Source organism: Trematomus bernacchii, unplaced genomic scaffold, assembly GCF_902827165.1.
Source record: "Trematomus bernacchii unplaced genomic scaffold, fTreBer1.1, whole genome shotgun sequence".
Taxonomy (NCBI): Eukaryota; Metazoa; Chordata; class Actinopteri; order Perciformes; family Nototheniidae; genus Trematomus; species Trematomus bernacchii.
This window is the reverse complement of record NW_022987714.1, coordinates 6,892,708-6,916,123: the sequence shown is the minus strand read 5'-3', so window position 1 is coordinate 6,916,123 and position 23,416 is coordinate 6,892,708. Positions and strand designations below refer to the sequence as shown.

The 23,416-nt window shown below is 41.1% G+C and overlaps 1 protein-coding gene across 1 annotated transcript; it reads left to right on the top strand.

The window, feature by feature from the left end:
- The first annotated feature begins 415 nt into the window (after positions 1–415).
- Positions 416–22,852, top strand: polr3b (polymerase (RNA) III (DNA directed) polypeptide B). The gene is made up of 28 exons (XM_034141888.1): positions 416–487; positions 771–803; positions 1,350–1,406; positions 1,493–1,557; positions 1,645–1,720; positions 2,131–2,231; positions 2,504–2,595; positions 2,697–2,814; positions 2,999–3,107; positions 3,726–3,848; positions 6,540–6,656; positions 6,738–6,872; positions 7,991–8,152; positions 8,497–8,697; positions 9,574–9,736; positions 12,396–12,549; positions 13,045–13,119; positions 13,212–13,310; positions 13,426–13,553; positions 15,614–15,823; positions 15,991–16,149; positions 17,023–17,140; positions 17,273–17,415; positions 19,624–19,727; positions 20,847–21,013; positions 21,790–21,903; positions 22,023–22,196; positions 22,536–22,852. The coding sequence occupies exons 1-28, from the start codon at positions 416–418 to the stop codon at positions 22,663–22,665; spliced, it is 3,399 nt and encodes a 1,132-aa protein (XP_033997779.1). The 3' UTR covers positions 22,666–22,852.
- Positions 22,853–23,416: the final 564 nt, after the last annotated feature.

Genomic DNA, 23,416 nt, shown 5'->3' with positions numbered 1-23,416 from the left:
TGTACAGTACACATGTAAAAGATGTTCTGAACTGTCTTTAAAAGGCACCAGACCTCTGGTTGTTTTGAAAAGATTGTTATTGGTACTGTATCTTGGTATTCATTTTGGGTCGTTTTACTGGGTTTGTGGTAATTAGGCGTCTCTTTGTGAGCGTTTTCTTTCTAAGGTTGCACTGACCACTGTGCCTATCATACTGTTCAGAAATTCATCTATTTGACATCACGACATCACATCAAACATTTTAGAGTTTTCAGCACCGTACGAAAAGCGGAACACTTCTTTTGTTCCGTGTGTACGGACATTTTACACTGTAACACACGAGAGGGTTGCATGCTGGTGCGACTTCCGACGCCGTATCAACAGTGACAGAATGAGCAGAGTTTTATTTGTTTACTGTTGAACAGTAGAAACAACCATGGAGGTGCTTGGGGGGGAGTTTGGTGACATGACTCCTCAGGAGCTGGCGGCTCCTGTCGACACCATAGAGGTGAGTTTAGAGGAAATAAAGACTAAAGTTTCACACCACGAGTAGAGAGAGGCTAACATGGAGGCTAGCAGCACAGAGAAGCAAAACAAACAGTTCATGGAGGCTTTATGGTCTGAACCTCGCACAATGTGTCACTTGGGTGTCACATTTATTAACATTTTTTATTAAATTTGGAGCCTTACATTAAAGTTGCAAAATAAGAAAAGTTGAAGCAAATTGCTCTCACTACCTGTAAATAAGTGCAATTAAACCTGATATGTATTGAATTTCTTTCTTTTTTCAGGAAAAATGGAAACTGTTACCAGCCTTTCTAAAGGTAACAGCTCACACCTTCGAACTGCTGTGTTTCACAAACATTTACTTTTATTTCCTATAAATCCTCACATAATGAAATAAGCTTTTATATTGGGACCCCCCTCAACACACAATAGCAATTTAACTGAACATTTAACGGATAAACTGATTATGGATAAAATAATTAGAGAAACTCATTTGTTTCATTGAATTAAATACTTGACAATTCAAGGAACCTAATAATGTTGATGCAAAAATGAACTAAACTGTGATATTGCCATAAAATAACATTTGCAGTCTGCCTTACAACAACGTAATGGACACGGGACAATCACCACAAGTGCAAACATGTTACATGCATGTGGGTCTGGATTTATGTTGATACTGTTCAGCAATAGACCTCATTTCCATTTCCATTTTATTCTATTTTTTTTTTCTTTAACTCTAACTATTTTGCTCCTATTTTTCTTTTGACTGACTTATCATTCTTATTGTTTCACCACTACAAACATAACAAAATGTATGCATTTCACTTTGCACTATGTTTGACCTGTAATCTGTTTTCCAGGTGAAAGGACTTGTGAAGCAGCACATCGACTCATTCAACTATTTCATCAATGTGGAGGTAAAACAAAACCCCAACGTCATCGTACGTCACAGCTCCGGTTTTATTTAAATATAAATTGTTTATATATATTTTTTGTTTTCCAGATAAAGAAAATTATGAAAGCAAACGAGAAGATCACAAGTGATGCTGATCCCATGTGGTACCTCAAGTGAGTCGTCTCTAAACCATCATTGTTCGATGTAGCATCTTTTAAACTCATTTATAAGTTAAATGTATTTTAATGTTTTACTTCCAGATACCTCAATATCTATGTTGGCATGCCTGATGTTGAGGAAAGCTTCAACGTTACCAGACCAGTATCTCCTCACGAGGTGAGCTTTGCTTTTGTTTATTATTAAAGTAAATATTATAATTAATGGTTGACTATAACGTTTTTTAACTATAACATCTTTTTTTATTAGAGACAATTTATCACTTGAAAGAAAATGTATCCTGAACTATTTAAATATTGAGTCAAAAAGTGCCAAATATTTGTTAACTGCAGCTCAAATATTAACACCATTTATAAAAAATAAAAAAAAGGCAATATATTGACATATTTTGGTGTGTTTTTACATTTACTATTAATTGATTGCCTAAAATAAAACTTGATAAATTGATAATTTAAAAGATTCTTTCCGTTGATAGGGTACTAATTATTATTATTATAGCAAAATATCTTATCACCTACGATGATCAAACGTCAGAACATTTCCCTCTTCATTCCTGTTTGTTTCAACAGTGTCGCCTCAGAGACATGACCTACTCTGCACCCATCACAGTGGACATCGAGTACACACGTGGCAGTCAGAGGATCATCCGCAACGCACTGCCCATCGGAAGGTATCAAAGCTTCTCTTTTTGTTTCACACACAGTCACTTCCTGCCCCTGGTGGCTGAAGTTCTCACTTTTTGTTGTCAAAAACTCCTTTTATCAGTCTGGAACTAACATTCCTTACATTCAATTCAGCTGTCCTTTAATTTATCTTATCTCACCTTAAGTTTAATTTCTTAGTTCAATCTTTCCCTAATGGCAACATAACAATAAACAGCACATACAGTATAATTGAACTAAGTGGTCTTATTAATACACTCTTGTAATTCACTATCCTCAGGATGCCGATCATGCTGCGAAGCTCAAACTGTGTTCTCACTGGAAAGACGCCCTTGGAGGTTTCTAAACTCAATGAATGTCCTCTGGATCCAGGTACACAGAGAATGACACAGAATAAGAGCATTAACACACCCTAATTACGATTCATTTTCTTGATAGTGATTCTTGTAAAACCATCTCCTATTTCTTCACAGGGGGTTACTTCATAGTAAAGGGTCAAGAGAAAGTCATTCTGATCCAAGAGCAGCTGTCCAAGAATCGAATCATTGTGGAGCAGGACAGGAAGGGAGCAGTCGGAGCCTCAGTGACCAGGTACTGTGACAATATCTTCCCTTAGCCTTTACTTGGTGTAGAGACGGAGTTTTAAAACTGCATTTTTTTTAAATTTATACCAGCACAGGGTTTAAAATGAATAGGCTTGTTGCAATTACTTTTGTTCCGATTAGTTTCCAATTCTCAAACCTTCCGTTTCTTTATCCACGTGTCTCAATTCCAGCTCCACTCATGAGAAGAAAAGCAGAACTAATATGATTGTCAAGCAAGGCAGATTCTACCTGAAACACAACACGCTGTCAGAGGACGCCCCGATTGCCATCATATTCAAGGTGAAAGATAAATGATGAATATACATGATGGTTATAATGATGAAGCTGAGTGATGCAGAGCGTCCAGTAGGGGGTGCTACAACACAGCCAGATGTTTTTCTTTTTGTTTTTTATCTTCATGTGTCGCCATTTGCTCTCAATGAAAATGTCAGTTCGCCAGCTGGCATCATTAACTTATTTTCCCTCTGAGGACAAGTCTCTCCAAACATGTCGGCTTGTGAGCGTCGAGTGTTTGGAGCTGAGGTCTGTATCTACAGGACACGGTTTGCATGCAGTTTGCTGTGCACTTGTATATCCTGGGTGACTTCTTCCCTCAACAACCTCAGATCTGGTGTGGGACAGACTGATCAGTTCCCACAGCTTCACATTTCCATAAGCAAATGTCAGACAACCTTAAGACTCCCACCTCACCCCTCCCTTCACCACACACACACACTCACACTCACACTCACACTCACACTCACACTCTCACTCACACACACACTCTTGTTTGAGTAACTAGTTGTGTGTGTACTTTACCTCCCCTTAATGTCCTTTTGTGGTTACATAAATGAAACATTTCAACTGTTTTTGTTATAATTATTCCCCTCACACTCTCGCTGATGGTCCCTCACACAGGGCATGGGCGTGGAGAGTGACCAGGAAATTGTGCAGATGATCGGGACGGAAGAGCACGTCATGGCGAGCTTCGGCCCGAGCCTGGAGGAGTGTCAGAAGGCCCAGATCTTCACTCAGACGCAGGTGGGCCGTTAGATTCAAAGATTCAAAGGTTTTATTGTCATATGCACATAAGCTGTGTAGAAATGGCAATGAAATTATTCTGACCTGAGCTCCTCCAACAATGCAACATATATAATAAAATAAAAATAAAAATAGTGAAGATTATTATTAATCTGGATTTATAAAGATGATAAGGTAATCAATCTAGCAAAGCATATATATTATATAAACTTCCTTTGTTAAAGGAAAAGGTTAACATTTTAGGAAAACAGTATTTTTTTGTTGTTGCTGAGAGCTAGTTAAATAGATACCACTCATAACTGTACAGTAAATACAAACTTACAGTCAGCGGCTGCTTAGCTTAGCTTAGCACAAGGACTGGAAATGGTGGAAAACCGTCAGCTGGGCCAACGGTGACAAAATCGCCTCTTAAGCGCACTAATTGCTGTCTCTAATGGTCGCCTGGCAACCACACAGGGATGACAAGACTCAGGAAGTCACATAACCCCCCTGTAAAACAAGACAATGCGTTGTTACGCTTTTGTTTATTGTACAGATTAAACAAACAAGCTGTTACAATTTAATTAGTGAGTTTTGGAGGTGCTGGTAGGCAGACTGTTTCCCCCCATCTCTAGTCATTGTGCTAAGCTAACCGCTCTCATATCTTGTGTAGAAACATGACAGTGGTTATCTTATCATCAATCTTGCAATATTGAGAACATTTCCACCCAAAGAAAATTATGATTCTGAAAATCAAACGTGTTGAAATCAATGACTGTTCCTTTGTAATTCGGACAACATCATTTGTAGAATGACAACATAATTACTGTATGATTGAGCTCGGAGTCAGTAAACAAGGATCTTGAATTATCAGCCGCACTAATTTGCCCATTACCTGCGTCTGAAGAGCAGGATGCTGTCGCTCAGACGCAGAAACAAGCGTCTGTTGACAGAAGGTATTTTCTTTGTCTCTCTGTGATCAGATGACGAAGGCTTTGTCTCACCAGCCTGTCAAGTAATGCTTTGGGTGTTTTATTCAGCAGGCCCACGTGTTTTCTTTGACATCTACAGATGAATACAATCGGCCAATTTGTTTTTCATAAAGATGATGTTGTTAGAAGAACCACTGATGCATTGATGAGGCCATATTTGCGTCCTAGCAACCGGTCTCTGCAGCTCTGATGTCCCTCTGTCTGCCAGCCTCCATGATGTCTTTTCATGGTATTCATTGGGTCATTGTATTGTGCACAATGAGGCCTAAATCTATATAATTAAAGGCAGATAAGGCTTAAGAAACATTGCTATCAGATTATAAGTAATCTGCCTAAACCAAAACTGACTGTCATTTTTTTTTTCAGTGATTTATACTTAAGATTCAGATTTTAAGATGTGTGATTTCATCAATTAAGAAATGTTGTTTTTGTATGATTTATACAATAACTTGTTTTTCTGCAGAGTTGCCCGAAAGTTTAATATTGCCCCATATTTTTTTTATTCATCGTCATGGGTAAAGTGGGTGGTCTTGCTAAAAAGTCTTCAGTGTGTGTGTGTGTGTGTGTGTGTGTGTGTGGGTGTGTGTGTGTGTGTGTGTGTGTGTGTGTGTGTGTGTGTGTGTGTGTGGTGTGTGTGTGTGTGTGTGTGTGTGTGTGTGTGTGTGTGTGTGTGTGTGTGTGTGTGTGTGTAGGTGTGTGTGTGTGTGTGTGTGTGTGTGTGTGTGTGTGTGTGTGTGTGTGTGTGTGTGTGTGTGTGTGGTGTGTGTGTGTGTGTGTGTGGTGTGTGTGTGTGTGTGTGTGTGTGTGTGTGTGTGTGTGTGTGTGTGTGTGTGTGTGTGTGTGTGTGTGTGTGTGTGTGTGTGTGTGTGTGTGTGTGTGTGTGTGTGTGTGTGTGTGTGTGTGTGGTGTGTGTGTGTGTGTGTGTGTGTGTGTGTGTGTGTGTGTGTGTGTGTGTGTGTGTGTGGTGTGTGTGTGCTGTGTGTGTGTGTGTGTGTGTGGTGTCCTGAAACATGTGTTTTCTGTACTCTTTAAAATAAATAATACCATCATGTTAATAATTTTACAATAACATTAGCTTCACTTAGAGCAAATGCCTTTGAAATTGAGTTTTAAATGAACATAATGCTAACAGAACTAATGACCGGAGCTGGATAATGAACCGCAACACTTTTCAAATTCAAAATTGAGTGTTGAAAACTGTCAACTATCAAAAGTTACATGGCATTGACGGAGACTGTAATCAAGTAGTTGCAACGTCCCTGGTTTGAATCCAGTCTGGGGTCTTTGTAGCTTCTGTGTGCCCCTTTCTCTCTTCTGCTTTTTCAAAGACATGTTCACTTATTCTTTCTTTGATCAATGTCCTGAATTTTATCTAAATTGAGACTAATGCAACATTTGTCAATTCAACACCAATGCATAAAATAATTGTTAAAACTGTCTTGGCTATTTTAAGAGTATAGGAACAAATTAATTGTACAGTGACAAAAAATGGTTTTGGCCCTTTTTTTGTTGAGGTTTTTTTCAAGGTCTTGTGTTTCAAGGTCATGTTTGATTGGGTGGATTAGGTTTGGGTCTGGTAGATATCTAAAAACATTATTGTTAATGGTATGCATTTAGAAAATCTGGTATCACACCTTCATTAATGTCTAAAAAGGTGTAAACCCCCCTCTCTCGTTGCCCGCTCCCTGATCCCTGCTGTACCTGCTGCTCTGTGTTTCAGGCTCTGCGGTATCTGGGGAATAAAGTGCGGAGGCAGCGCATGTGGGGAGGACCGAAGAAGACCAAGATGGAGGAGGCCCGAGAGCTCCTGGCGTCTCTAATCCTCACACATGTGCCTGTATGTTTCCAGACAGACAAGGTCCATTTACTACACTCAGTACGTTTTACAAAGTATAATCACTTTGTATTTTGTCCACAGGTCAAAGAGTTTAACTTCCGGGCTAAGTGTATCTACCTGGCTGTGATGGTGCGGAGGGTGATCCTGGCTCAAGGGGGCAACAAGGTGGATGACAGAGATTACTATGGCAACAAACGTCTCGAGTTGGCTGGACAGGTAAGCCTCTGTGTGCCATGTGGATTCATTCACTGCTTGATAATGCCCGTCTTATTTTGTTTTAGAAAAACATGCAGGTCCATTAAGCTCATTTATTTGTACATTTGTGAACAGGTAAATGAGCCGAGTTCAGTTCTGACATCAATAAGCCCCCTGTTGATCTGGGTGTTTATAACTCAAAGGTGTTTTCTACCTTTTTCTTTATTCATACAGCCATTAGAAAATAAAACAGGCCTGACAAAAACACGTGTAGAAAAGAACAAATAACTCTTGCGTGCTTTGGTGCGAGCGGATCACAGCGCTGCTCCCGCCCTGATCTCTCACCTGCATCTTTGTTCCTGCCTCCTTCTTTTAATAAGGCTCTCATTATTTTCCCTCAGCTTTGTTTTTCCATGTTTTGTTTTGGCCCCCCCTTCTCCTCCCCCTGTATTTCAGCCTGGCTTTGTCAGGAGAGAGATATGCGGTGGCACCAAAATCCAGAGGCTGTGGAAGCATGGGGATTTTTCAGCAGCGTGACAATAGAAATGCTGCCTTGACTGGAGCGATTGAGCTAATCCGCAGGCCCGGCTCTGATAATGTAATTACTGCTGTCTTAAGGCCTTTAATTTCCCCCCCAACCTGCTCTGTATAAGGAGCAGGAGATGGGAGGAGGGTGGGGGCCCAGAGCCCTCTTTCAATAGGGGCTTACACACTAACAACGCCAGCAATCTCCTCACTCTCCAATTATGGTTAGCTGACATTCAACTAATTGGCCTGGCTGCGCAATGGAAGCTTAATTTCTTTATTAATTTTAAGCAGCGCTGCCTGTTTGTTTTGATGTATGCTAATGCATAGGGTGGGGGGTGGTGAGAGAGGTTGGCTCCTGTAGGCCTGGTGGAGGAGGACAGGGACCCTGGACGGAGGCCAGGTCAGGCTTATCAGCGAGTCGGCACAGCTGGTTATTAAATCTGACTGTAAACGCACCTCAGCGCAGATTAGAGTCAGAACAGGTGTGCGGTGCCAGGAGATCTGAGAGTCAGACTGGAGAAACAATGACGACTCTCTGAAGTTATTGTTTTTACAACTTAATGACTTCCATTTAAAAACAACTACTGATGGTGTCTCTCCGTCCGTTCTAGCTGCTGTCTCTGCTGTTTGAGGATCTGTTTAAGAAGTTCAACTCTGAACTGAAGAAAATCGCCGACCAGATCATCCCCAAGCAGAGAGCAGCTCAGTTCGACGTGGTGAAGCACATGCGGCAGGACCAGATCACAAACGGCATGGTCAATGCCATATCCACGGTGAGAGTGTGCTTGGGGAGGAAAAGTCAAAGCTCAGACAAGTTTTAAAGTATTTGATTAAAAAATACATCAACATTTAAACTGGCATCATCTGATATGAGACATCACAAATATATTTTTCGGACTGAAAGATGGATCTTTGCAAGTTGATGTATAGCGCAGCATTTCTTAGTCACAACAACACTGTCCAATCTCAGCAGTATCATGTAAACAGATGGAGGTTTTCAAGCCCAGCAATTATTTGTTATAAGTCAAATAAAAAATATATACTACATTCAAAAATGTTCATGAAAAAATACTTAAATAGGCAGGGTTGTAACGAAAAGTGACTGTTCTGTCCACAGGGCAACTGGTCTCTGAAGAGATTCAAGATGGACCGTCAGGGTGTCACCCAGGTCCTGTCCCGTCTCTCCTTTATTTCGGCTCTTGGCATGATGACCAGGATCTCCTCCCAGTTTGAGAAGACCAGGAAGGTCAGCGGGCCGCGCTCCCTGCAGCCGTCTCAGTGGGGCATGCTGTGTCCGTCTGACACTCCTGAGGGAGAGGTGAGCAAACGGCAGCCACATCAACCTGCGAACAGCGGTACACAGATCTACGTGTGGAAAATCTGCTGAATATTGAAATCTGTGTAAAGCCTGAGTAAAGTTACTTCTTAATTGTGCTCAGTTTGCTATGATGATACATGTTTGTGCCCTTGCATTCTGCCTCTATTGCTTTCTACACAGAGCTGCTTTAATCCTAGGCCAGCCCAATTGTGATTCCAACACTAATCGCAAAACAAATGGAAATCAGAACACCCAACATCGTGTGTGCATTCATAGCCAGAGATCCGTGCATCGACATTAGGCAGAAGCTAATGATGACATACATTAGTCTTGTAAAAACAGCACACTTGTGCATTTGCTAAATATGCCCATGTGCTGGCAAAACTCGGGTTACATGACACTTTGTCTTCTTCTTTTTCCCATCAACAGCACTTTCAAAGTTTGCAAGTTCCGAGAGTCATTACTGATAAAAACACTGCTTCAAAAGTACCCTGTTTCTAAACTACAGCTAGAAATAAAAGGGATGGAAGGAAAGAAAACCGAGCATTACCCATGTGGAGTATAAGTAGCCATAAGACCGGGGAAAGTCAAGTCAAAGTCAACTTTATTGTCAATCTTTCAGTTTGTGTGTACAGACAGAGAGATCGAAATACCGTTACCCACAAAGGGGTAGGGATGCTATGACCTGTAGGCCCATAAAGAGTTGACCTGAGCTCTTTGTACCCATTATTAGATGTCCAATAAATGCTGTGGATTGATTTGGTTTGGTATTTACAGACCTGTGGTGCAGGTCTTGTGTAGTTTTGTGTTATTAGAAACCTTGTTTTCTTTGTTATACTATCTGTACACGCTTTATATTGTTGTTTTGCTGTGTAGGCCTGTGGTCTGGTGAAGAACTTGGCTCTGATGACCCACATCACCACGGACATGGAGGACGGTCCGATCATCAAACTGGCCTTCAATCTGGGCGTAGAAGACGTCAACCTGCTGTGTGGAGAGGAGCTCTCCTACCCCAGCGTCTTCCTGGTCTTCCTCAACGGTAAAACTCCTCGTTGCAGCCTAATAAATAAATAAACACAAAGAGAATTACCAGTCGCTGCTGTTGCTTTAGATCACTTGAAAAGGAACTTTAATCCTCCCTGTTTTGAATGCATTGCTTATGAACTTGAAGGGAAAATATTCTGTTTAGTTTACAGAAGACAATTTAGTGTTTTGCAGGGAGTCTGATAAGTCGTTAATTTCATGGCAGCAGTAGGTATTATTCTTGAGTCAGAGCTTGGCCCCTTAATTACTGTATATGTTTGTCTCGCCACTGATAACTGTCAAATTATATTAGCTGCCATACCATTTAATTAGTTGGTAGCAGCAGGTGTCAAAGCCCATCAGAGTGTGTTCACTGCGGATGTGCCCTCACACAGAGGCAGAGCACAGAGTCCCTCTGTTCTCCAGTCGTTTGTCTGTCAGCCTCGATATGAACAAACCCCTGCAGGCAGCCGGCTCTCACCAGCGGCGGAGGTTCAGGGTACACTAATGTATACGCAGGCTGTTTCCCCTTTCAATTTAAAGTCTGTGGATGTGAGTTTTGGATTTAAAATTAAACTCAAAAGTAGAATAAGCTACTTTAACGGCAGTCACTTTTCTGAGTAGTGGATTTGTCTCATACCTGAGCTTAATAAATTAGCTTTAACAATCAATTAGTATTTTACCAAAATATTCAGATGCTCTTTGAATAGTCAGTTTAAACATTTGAGTCCTTTGAGAAAAAATACCAAGCACTTCCATGCTCCAACTTTTCATAATTGTCACAATTGGCTGCTTCACTCTGTCTGATATGATCAGGGATGCGAACTTGTCACCTTTCGGCGAAATTCGCCGTTTTGAATCCAAAATAGGTCGTTTGTGTGATTCATGTAGATCTGCAATAAAAATATTTTTGGGGTATGGGGGGGGGTCTGGGACCCGGAGTAATCTGCGGGTAATTATGTGCCATCATGACACGCATGGTGTTATTTTTTTATATATTATAATGAAGCGCGAGCTGTGTGCTCGAGTCTTCCTGCCTGTCGGCTCTGCTCATGGATGTATAATAACTAAGGCTCTGCTGCTCCGCGATGATCGTCTAGCTTCATTAGCTACATTACCTACGGGTGCGTTCGTTAATATTAACTGTGCGGTCCGGAGTCACTGTGGCACAGACTGGACCGCTGGTGAACAGCTGTTAGAACGGGCCGTTCAGGTGTTCAGAGCAGAGCTCCCTGTCGGAGCGGCAGAGCGTGATGTGCACTGAAAAGTTTTTCTGTCGCAATATTATTTAATGAATCGTTGAGCTAGCTAACTAGCATACATTGTCACTATCTGCTAACGTTAGCTTTAGCCTTCGTTTTCTAATAGTTTTTTTCATAGGCTATAAACGGAGGTGGTATAAGTATAGATCTTGAGTAAAAGTAGAAGTACTCAGGTCTTGTACTTGAGTAAAAGTAGAAGTACTCAGATCTTGTACTTGAGTAAAAGTAGAAGTACTCAAATAGTGTACTTGAGTAAAGTAAAGTACTCAGGTTTGAGTAAAAGTACCAGAGTGTAGGAACAATCCTGCAATCAAAATGTTCCTCAAATAAAAGTACAAAAGTATTATCATCAAAATATAGTTAAAGTAGCGACAGTAAAAGTAGAAGTACTCGGATCTTGTACTTGAGTAAAAGTAGAAGTACCAGAGTGTAGGAATACTCTGTTACAGTAAAAGTACTGCATTCAAAATGTTCCTCAAGTAAAAGTATAAAAGTATTATCATCAAAATATAGTGAAAGTAGCGACAGTAAAAGTAGTCATTGTGCAGATTGGTCCATTTCAGAATAATAGATATGATATGTTTTATAATGATTGATCATTGAAGTGTTCTCAAAGCTGGTAAAGGTGCAGCTAGTTTGAATGACTTTGTATACTGCAGGGTAGCTTGTGAATTTAGTCTGATTTAAGACTTGATTAGATTTCACATCATTCATCCACATTTGTAAAGTTACTAAAGGTATTAATACATGTAGTGGAGTAAAAGTACACCTTTTACCTCTGAACTGTAGAGGAGTAGAAGAACAAAGTAGCAAAACATTGAAATACTTAAGTAAAGTACAAGTATCTCAAAATTGTACCCAAGTATAGTACTTGTTGAGTTTATGAACTTAGTTACTTTACACCACTGGCTATAAAGATAGAAAGACTAAGCCTTGCACAGAGGCATGAAAATACATTTTCAAAATTATAAACTGACTGCTACACAATTAAAATAAATGCTTTTATATATTTCTATTAGATGTGACTCTTTGGCGTTTCTGTTATTATTAACACTGCTGCTTTAGTTGTTCTGACTGCTAAAATCCTCTGTTATTCCTCATTTTAAAGCCGATATTCCGTGGGGTCGGGGGGCTCGGATCCTTGTCACCTTTTTCATACCTGATGAGTTTGCATCCCTGTATGATGGCAAACACAATATATTTTCACTTCACATTGGGCTCTGGGAAAACTAATAATATTTTACCATTCTCAGCTGTTTTATAGACGAGATTATTAATTAACATATTAATTGAATATGTAATTGTTTGCTGTACCTTACTTGCAGGCTGAGTATGCATTAATGCTGATTGTGGGTAACAGCACACAGTAGTTATGTAAATAAGCGTGTGCATTGGTCTGGTCTATGTCAACAGGTAACATTCTCGGAGTGATTCGGGATCATCAGAAGCTGGTCAGCACCTTCAGACTGATGCGCCGGGCGGGTTTCATCAACGAGTTTGTATCAATCTCCACCAACCTGACCGACCGCTGCGTCTACATCTCCTCTGACGGAGGACGTCTCTGCAGGTAGGGAAGTTCAAACCTGGACCAAAACACACGTCATAAAAACATTTAGAGTCCTTCAGCATTAGTGAATTGAGGTAAACTAAACATGTTTTTCAGAGCGTCAGTGCAGCCATTACAGGAAGATCAAAAGCATCTAGGAGTAGTTTGTACGCCATTTAATAGCTGAATGATACATACTCTCAAACGTATACTAATCCAAATTTCATTATTTGATATTCATAAAAAATGTATTCAACATATTGCTTCCTTGCATTTGACAAGAACATTGGTAAGAGTGCTTGACCGCTCGTAAAATGTTCTATAAGAAGAGCAAAAATTTGAAAAACTGGATGAACTCAAGAAAACATGTATTATTATAGAGGGAATTTAACATATTTGCAAAAAATATTTGGGAGGATTTGAAACGGCAAAATGTAATAACTTTTCTTAATCTATTTCAGAAGGGAATATGTAGAAAACTTTCTGCTAATGTTCTGTTTTGTTTTTCTCTATCAGACCTTACATCATAGTGAAGAGGGGACAGCCGATGGTGAAAAACAAACACATTGAAGATCTGTCACAGGGCTACAGGTGAGGCTGCCAGTTTTTAAAAGCACATTTGTTTGCAGATAATCATATATGTTAAAACATATCAAACTTAACAAACTTTTCTTGACCTCCAGAACCTTTGAAGACTTCCTGCACGAGGGCCTGGTGGAGTACCTGGATGTAAATGAGGAGAATGACTGTCAGATCGCCCTTTATGAACACATGATTAACAAGTGAGTGGCAAGTGATCACACAGGACAGACTTCAAATTGTGAAGAAGTTCTCCTGATTTGTCATCACGCTGGTCTCACTCCCACTTCCGTTTTTTTTTTTTGTCATTTCCTGTAGAGACACAACACACTTGGAGATCGAGCCCTTCACGCTGCTCGGGGTGTGTGCTGGCCTCATTCCCTACCCCCACCACAACCAGTCTCCCAGGAACACATACCAGTGCGCTATGGGCAAGCAGGCCATGGGTAAGACTCAGCTGAGCAGGTAGCTTCAGTCTGCTGCAGGTCATTCAACTGTAGATCTCAAATCCTTTCCCAAACATCCTCCACACATTACTTCTATGCATGCACAAACACAAATACAGACAGCAATTTAATCTTACATCAAGACTTTTCTTAAGTCTCCTAAATCCGGTGGTTTAGAGTTTAAAGTTGTATTTGCACGAGTTGAAATCATACAAAAGGACATTAGAATAACAAACAGTATAGATACAAGCAGCCTGCTGGGTCCTCTCCCCCAAAAACTCTGCTGCTGCTCTACTTTTTGTCAGAAAACATTTGTATGTGTGATTGAGTGTTTTTCTTATGTGTGTGTGTCAGAGTGTGTATGCGCATGGACATCAAACATGGGGCGCTTGCGTAGGTTCTCCATTGTGCTGTGTGTGTGCGGAGGCCCTTTCCCTGCCAGTCACCCAGAGTGTCATTAGCAATTCATTGTGTCTGCTCTGGCTGTGCTCGGGGGGTCAGTGTGCTCAGCTGCGAAAGACCACAGAGTGCGCACCCGCAGCTCCTTGGTAACCAAAACTTCCCCAAGCGGCCCTGCTAACATTCGTAAGAGCCGCGTACACCCCCCGCCCCACCGCTTTACCTCCGTCCCTTCCTCCCCTCCCCCCATTATTACAAAAACACAGACTGGAACTATATTTGGCCCAATATTCTCTGCCTTGTCTGTTTTGTGTGGACAGCCCTATACATGTGCAAATGTGGTTGTGTGGCCCGGGCCTATTATCACAGACTGTGTGTTGTAGCCTGATTGTGAAGTAATAGTATCTGACAAATGTCAAGGCTTCCAGGGAGGCCAGGCTTTATGCCATAACTCAGCCCGTTCCTCCGCTGCTCTGTAGACATTTACCAGGCCCGTCCCACCAAACAGGACGATTAAACACATTTAATCCACTCATAGTTAAAGGTCACCTATTAAGCAAAATCCACTTTTTCATGTCTTTTATACATAAACATGTGTCCCCTCTGTGTAAAGAGATTCTGAAAGTTTCAGGGAAAAAGATTCACTCGTTTTTTTCCTGATCCGTTTATATAAAAACCCGTCTGAGAATGAGCTGATCAGATTTTGGCCACTTTGTGATGATACGTTTTTTTTGGGTTGTGTAACCATTAGCCAATCACCAACCAAGGTAACACCTGCCCACCTTATCCCCTGAATCTCCTCCTAGAGCACTGTTGTGTTATTTTTAACCAAAGATCTCTCAGAGGGGCGTGGGGAGTGGCTCCTTATTTTCATCAGTAACAGACAGAGAATCAGCACTTTTGAAACAGGGCTGAAACAGAGGGGATTATGGGATGCTACAATGATCTGTTTGGTATTTCAGCCAAACACTTCAGAGACATGTTTTGTATATATCTGAGACCTATAATATATTGATGAAAAATAGTATAATAGGGGACCTTTACAAGCTCTACACATTGTGTGCATTAACACTGGACATTTGAAAAATAATGATACACATGCACTAACAAACAACATAGTTTCTTATCAGAAAGTGAGTTATACTTAAAGGTCCCCTATTATACTGTTTTTCATTACTTTATTATAGGTTATAAGTGTTTGGCTCCAAACACCAAACAGATCATGCATTGTAGCATCCCATAATCCTCTCTGTTTCAGCCCTTTTTCAAAAGTGCTGATTCTCTGTCTGTTACTTTAGATGAAAATAAGGAGCCCCTCCCCACGCCCCTCTGAGAGATCTTTGGTTAAAAATAACACAACGGTGCTCTAGGAGGAGATTCAGGGGATAAGGTGGGCAGGTGTTACCTTGGTTGGTGATTGGCTAATGGTTACACAAGCCAAAAAATCGTTATGACATCATAAAGTGGCCAAAATCTGATCAGCTCATTTTCAGACAGGTTTTTATATAAATGGATCAGGACAAAAAGAGAGTGAATCTTTTTTCCTGAAACTTTCAGAATCTCCTTCCACAGAGGGGACACAGACATGAATAAGTGGGTTTTGCATAATAGTTGACCTTTAAGTTAATCCTCCATATGAATTCATGTTCTCCCCTCTTCAGGTACTATTGGCTACAACCAGAGGAACCGTATTGACACCCTGATGTACCTGCTGGCGTACCCTCAGAAGCCCATGGTCAAAACAAGAACCATCGAGCTGATTGACTTTGAGAAGCTGCCGGCCGGTCAGAACGCCACCATTGCTGTGATGAGCTACAGCGGCTACGACATTGAGGACGCTCTGATCCTCAACAAAGCCTCCCTTGATAGAGGTGAGAGCTGTTTGTCTGAAGATGACATGAAGCATGTTGTCAATTATTAGGCATTTTGATATAAATAATGCATTGGAATTTACTTAATAGGGGCTTCTATTGCAACACATGCATATCAACAACCTGTTGAGGTAGCAGAACGTTCTGACCTCTCTGTTTCCCTCCAGGATTTGGCCGTTGCCTGGTCTATAAAAATGCCAAATGCACGCTGCGACGTTACACCAACCAGACCTTCGACAAGGTGATGGGGCCCATGCTGGATGCCGTCACACGAAAGCCCATCTGGAGGCACAACATCCTGGATGCTGACGGCATCTGCTCTCCTGGTGAGTACCAGCCGGAAGAGACCAGCATGCCTTGCAGCAGCTCATTACAAGACTGTCCTGCTCCAATAAATGTGACTGTCAATAATAAAACAACAGGATATATCTTGGGATGTTTCAATGTGCAGTCTGTTACAGGATGTCATTGGCTTGTTATGTTTCATTCAGTGAGTAGTGTAACACCAGCCCCATTATATAATTATGTTAATTAATGTGATGTAATTGATCAATCAGATTTTAGACTGTAACGGTTTGGGTTTCAAAAGTAACATTATTTTGCCTGTAATGAGGAGGACGTTTTTGTAAGGCAGGGATAGCAACGCTTCCAAGCATCGGTTGCCTGTTGGGCGTGCCACTGCAGGTGTCCTGATAGATGATTGACAGTTACTATATTTTTCTGAAACAGCAATCAAATATCGAATTGAACGTTTACATGGCTTACTTGTGTTAGCTGTCACACCAGTCATCATTCTATATTTCATTACTACTGACCAACAGAGAAAACATACAGGCTACGTCATTCTGCCCCTGATTTGACAAACGTATTACTTGTGGAAAGTCAGCTCGTGGATTAAAACCCAACAATGTCAGCTCGTTTCTAAACGTATTTTTATTTTAGGAAGATGTTTCAACAAAATGTGTTTCGGGAGACATTTAAAGAGAAATAAAGTCAGGCAATTTCTGAATCTGTTTTTATTTTTGCTTGATGTTTAGTTTAGGAGTTTTGGGGAATACCAGAACGCATTGAACGTCTGCTTATATACACAATAAATAGGAGATGTTTAAAAACCTCAGATCCTGTGCACACCTGAAGTCATATAAGAGCATGTTGTAACCCTGTGCTAAACTCTGTGATGTGTCTTGTGTTTGGCACAGGTGAGAAAGTGGAGAACAAGCAGGTGTTGGTGAACAAGTCCATGCCAACCGTCACCCAGGCGCCACTGGAGGGCAGTACCCAGCCAGGCCAGCCGCAGTACAGAGACGTGCCGGTCAGGTGAGAGAACTCCAGCTCACAACACCACACCCACCTGCTCAGCTTCTGCATTTAAAACAACACATCTCAACATTTTGATTTCTTTCTAATCCTGTGAAAAAAACTAAACTTTCTTTAATTGTCTTTCTGCAGCTATAAGGGCTCCACAGACTCGTACGTCGAGAAGGTCATGATCTCATCCAACGCTGAAGATGCTTTTCTCATCAAGATCCTCCTCAGGCAGACCAGGAGGCCAGAGATAGGAGACAAATTCAGCAGTCGACATGGACAGAAAGGTGCCGGCTTTATCTCTGTCACACCGTGTTATCTGGTTAAAACAAATGGCATCATGTTGACCTCAGACCTGTATGTTTACTGCTTCAACATTCCCTACTTGGAGCCCCGAATTCGAACCTGTCATGGAAGATTGTAAATGACTTGGAAAAAAACTTTGGTCGTCTCTGTGCCGGAGCATTTGTTGAGTCAAGTCCCAGTAGCTGCTGCTCTGTCACTGCCCCCCTGTCCTCATCTTTCAAGAGCTCTTTTCAATTAATTGGCTCTTTGTCCTGTGCCAGACTATGCAAATGTATTACACCCCAGCAGTATTCTGCTGCTACTGGAGAAAAAGTGTTTACAACCTCCATTGTTTTGCAGCACCTCCCCTATAGAGGGCTGGTATGATGTTTTAATCAAAAAGCTAACTGGCGCCATGCATAATTTACTCTCCTCATTACTGCCGTGGCCACTGGGCGGTCAGCTCAGGATGGGACAATGTCTTCTGTCTCGGATAGTGACGAGAGAGAGAGAGGGGTCGCCGTAGGGTTAGCTGCAGATCAAGATGGAAGGTCCCAGATGTGCAACTGATCTGATGTACGGCTAGTTAATTAATCTGAGCCCTTTGAACTCACCGTGAGGTGTTTACAGATACTTTTAGTATTAAGAAACTCTTGTAAAACTTTTTTATTTAGCTTCAAAGTAGTACCCGATTAAGGTTTTATTGTTTTATTATCAGTGAATTTGGCTGTGGCTATAGATCTCTCAGCTACTCATGACTAGTCTCATAAGTCCTGGTCAGCAGAGCAGAATAAGTTAATTATTTACACACACCAACACACACACACACACACAGCTGTGGAGGTGGGGGAGGAGGTGCTGGGGTTGTCAGTAGTAGGGGCCCATTGTGCGAGCCGCCAGCGTGGGGCTGTGTGAGCTGTGATGGAGGGCTCTGGACCCTTGCTGTTGTCTTGCCTTTCTCTGCTGATTTCATGCCTCTTTTATCATTCACTTTCACACAAAACAAACAACACCGAGGATGTCTGCTGTGGGAACAAGTGTCTCTCTCTCTGAATCTTTCTAATCACCTTCTCCTCCATTTTCCACTTCTTCCCCCGTCCTCTCTTTCTGCCTTTATTCTACTTTTAACCTGATATTCAACCTTTCCTTTTTACTGACTGTTTTTCTTTCTATTTACCCCCTTTTAACTTTCCTTCTGGCTTTGCCATACTCGCCTTTTTCTCCTTTCTTTACACCTTCTTCCTGCTCTTGGATGACTTTCCAGCAAATCGCTTTACTTGTTCCCAGTCAACATCCTGTTACTACATCCTGTATGGCATCAACAGGCTGCTGTGTGGCTGGCTGGTCGGCTCATAGTGAATTTTTCCCACGTGCACGGATTCAATTTCTCCTCTCCAGTTGATCCCCTCCACTTCCTCCGAGTTAAACTGAAAGTCATGGATGTGTAATCCCAGTCTCCCTGTCAAGCTAAGCACCTTTCTCCACTTCCTGCTCTCCTTCTCTTCTCTTTCTCTTTTTTTCATTTGCAAATGGGCCTACAATCTGTTTACCCTGGCCAGTGAAGAGTGCTTCGGCCCCTCAGCAAACATTTGCCCTCGCACTTAAACTCCTGGCTACCAGGGCGCTCGTCCCCCACATCATGTGAATCACAAGAGGACCCAGTCTGTCCACAGGAGTATGGAAATGTCAAGCTCTGCCAGAGGTCTACACCAAGCCCCCCTGCAGCATCCCGCAACAAACACTTTTACTAGAAGTTTCATCATGTCTAAGTCACAACACTGTGGTCAGTTAGGTTGATGGGCAAAGTTGGTTTAAGTCCTAGGTTAAAATTGAGGATTTTAAAATGGAGCCAACTATTTTTTTCCATAAATATAGATAATTTTTTTGTTGAGTCGTAATAATCGTAAAAAATAAAACACTATTAGATTACCAATAATGATAAATGGTGTATATCATGTAATCCTAATATGTAATAAGCTGCAACTTTAACCAAATTAGTCATTTTTGCTTAATAAAACCAAACCAATCAATACATATTTAGATTATTTTATCAATCAAATTATTGCTTAGTGTACAAATTCTTACAGCGTTTTTTGAAGAAAAATATTTTAAAAGTGCTTCTTGTGCATCATCTGAAGATGTCTGTAAAAGTACTGCTGTATAAAGATGTATCCATTGACTTCATTATGATTTTTATTCCTGTGTATCAGGTGTTTGTGGCCTCATCGTCCCTCAGGAGGACATGCCGTTCTGTGACACGGGCATCTGTCCAGACGTCATCATGAACCCTCACGGATATCCCTCCAGAATGACGGTACGAACTGTGGGAGAAAATATTTTGTAATGCTGAAAAGCACAATGATTTTCATCAGAGATTAGTGTTCCTATTTTTTCATTGAGTCCTTTCATTGTATTGTCCAGAAAAAGAGTGCAAAACGCCATTATACTTTCCCACAGATAAAGGTGACGTCTTTAAATGTGTTTTCCCCTAAACCCAAATACATCTACTTCATTATTAATCATGCAAAGAAAATCAACAAATTATTAGATTTGAGCCACTTCATTTAGTAAATATTTTTACATAAAGGTTTAAAAGGAGACTTAAATGATAATGGACTATGAAAATAGTCACAGATTCATTTTTTTGCATTCTATAAACTGATTGAATAATCTTTTAAGCTCTGATATTCTGTGTTTTATTTGTCAGCAACTTTTATTTTCGAACATTTGATGATTCAACACCTAATCTGTTATTTGTGACTTCAGTCTGAATCACCTGTTGACCATTGCTCTTCATAAGTTTGTGTCGGCTCTTCAGAGACAAAACCCTCATTATCCCGCTCCTCTCCTCTCTGGGTTATCATTGGCCTCCAGAGCACACGTCCATTGACGCCGCTAAGCAGCAATCTAACTGTTCACAAACAGATATTTGTTGCCGCGGAGACGGCTGCCAATGAGCCGACGCCTGTAGCAGAGTGTGGAAGTTTTATCAAACATGCACAGCACATCTGAAGCGCAGGATGGGGCTGAATGAGAATGACTTGGCCCCGTTTCTGCCTGTTTTTGTCCCTTACACTGTAAAAACTTGAATGATCTTTACTGCTGAAGTTGTCAGTGCCAGTGTGTTTGCTCGCTGTGGTTGTCATGGAGAAGTCTCAGAAATGTTTGGCTCGGGAGGATGTTTCTGTGGCCTGAGAGTGAAATGAGAGTAGGTGTTTCCTTTTATGTGTCAGGGTCAGGGGTCCTCTGGGTGAGACCTCAGTGGAATTGTTGAAATCAGTCATCCTTAGACTGCCGGTCCCACCCCAAGGGGTACATGTGTAATCTAATCACACCCACAATATCAACACTCGCTGCCAGTGAAGAGTGTAAAGCACAGAAGATTTATGTTATTAATGAGCCTTCGTTACATGTGGACTTCTGATCCTGTCAGGTGGGGAAGTTGATCGAGCTGCTGGCCGGGAAGGCGGGGGTCATGGACGGATGCTTCCACTACGGCACGGCGTTCGGAGGCAGCAAGGTGAAGGACGTGTGTGAGGATCTCGTCCGCCACGGGTACAACTACCAGGGCAAAGACTTTGTCACCTCAGGAATCACTGGGTAATGAAGAGCTCATGTTTCATCCCATTAAACACAACTCAAACACACGTCACATTACTTTTATTGTTTATTTATTTACACTGAGTTTGTGAAAACATAAAGCTAACGTGAGGCAGAAAATCATCATATCAGACATATTGAGCCTTTTATCTCAGAGGGAGTTCATGATTTAGTGAATAAGCACTTATTAAGGACTATTTCGGTAAATCTATGTTGTTGGTGTCGTCTAGCAAACTCGAATATCGGACTTGGAAAAAGTATTTGTTTCAAAGTTATATGAAACATTTCTGCATTAAAATATAAAACAAACGCTAGACCTATGATATATATTTGTTTTAATTGTGTACCAAGGTTCAAATAAAAAAATCTGTTACTTTAATAAAGCTAACGGTTAAATATATTTGGTAACCTGTAATGACAAGATATCTCCTTTGCCTTGTGTAAAGGTCGTCTGCCAGATAATGTCATTATTAGATATTTTTTTCATACAGTTTTAACCACTTTTTTACGAAATAAGTTTAAGATCTTAGTCATTCTTAACTATATATCAAAACATTTCAGTTGAAGTTATTGGGCATCTGTATTTTAAGTTTTTAGAAAAACAATCGGAGCAGCAATAGCAACAACTGAACAGCGCTGGAAAACACTGATTCTTTTTTTATTGAAGTGTCTATTTTTACTTGACAAGTGATTCATTTTGAACTGAATAATCTGTACTGTAGTGATGACTAAATGTTTACAGATGCATTAGCTTGATATTTACCTCATTCCCTCAGGGAACCTCTGGAAGCGTATATCTACTTCGGACCGGTGTACTATCAGAAACTGAAGCACATGGTGCTCGACAAAATGCACGCCAGAGCCCGAGGCCCCAGAGCCGTCCTCACCAGGTAAAATCAACCGTCCTATTGTTATTATACAGAAATAACAAAAATAAAACTGTGTTGCTCTCATTTATCAATATCTCTACTACTCTAGTGATAATGTCATGCTTCTGTCCCGTCCTCAGGCAGCCTACAGAGGGTCGCTCCAGAGACGGAGGGCTGCGTCTGGGCGAGATGGAGCGCGACTGTCTGATCGGCTACGGAGCGAGCATGCTGCTGCTGGAGCGCCTCATGATCTCCAGTGACGCCTTCGAGGTGGACGTGTGCGGGCAGTGCGGCCTGCTGGGATACTCAGGGTGGTAAGTTGAACATTTCAGTCAACATCTCCAGATCTGTGAGTCAATTTGTACTGGAAACAAACATACAGGTTCATCTTTTCACGAAATGATTTCAGTTTCATCATACCATCATGTCCTTTAATCTGTTTCTTGTAAAAAAAATGTAGTATCATGCAAGATTTGAAGGTGCATTTAAGGAAACATCTAGGTCAAAGGACATCAACCTTTGCCATTAGTTTACATGATCCAGTGTACAACAATGTCCACTGAAAGAATCAAAATCCCATGCAGCATTGTCTTTTTTTGAGCAAAAGTTGAACAGGATTTGTTTCTTGTCTGATTCTCGGTTTTTATCTTCAGGTGTCACTACTGCAAGTCCTCCTGCCACGTCTCCTCTCTGCGGATCCCGTACGCCTGCAAGCTGCTGTTCCAGGAGCTGCAGTCCATGAACATCATCCCCCGACTCAAACTGGCACGCTACAACGAGTGACACAGTGGAAGTGAGTGAAAGGTTGAGAGATAGTATTTACAAAGGAACAGAAGAAGAAACAATCTAAAGCAGATTGACATTTTTGTTGGTGATCACACACCGAAACAATGTGAAGGTTCTCATTCTGTTGATACTTTCCAAACATTATGTTTTTGTATATGTTCATAATAAACACGAAAAAAAATTACACAATCCGCTGCTGTGTGTTTGTTGAGATTCGAAGAACAAAAACTTAAAACGATTGTTAAAATTGTTGCCAATTGATTCTGTCTAATCATTAATCAAGTAATATTTGGACCTGTATGGTTTGATAGAGCTTGAGATAAGATACATCACCATGATAGGCTTAATATATCGATATTTAATTACAATATTTACACTTTATTTGCTGCCTGATGAGGTCCATTAGAATTAATCGGTTGCCCATAAAACCCTTTGAATGAGTTTAGTTTGGGGTGTTTTTTGTTTGTATTTATAAACTGAGATTATTTAATTTAAGCAGCAGACAGTTGAAGACATCCCTCCTGTAGATGTGCAGACAGCTGGATGCTCGGTGAGGACTTACTGTATACAAACAAGCGCCACTTTCGTGGTTTACATCAATGTGAAGAGAAAGTAGCTTTGAGTCATACGGTTTCCTCTTTAGGACCAAAGCCTTAATGCCACCAACATGTCGTATATAGCGTAACGGTACCCCCCACTCGCACATACACACACAACTCAATTGGGGCCTTTTCACTGAACAAAAGCA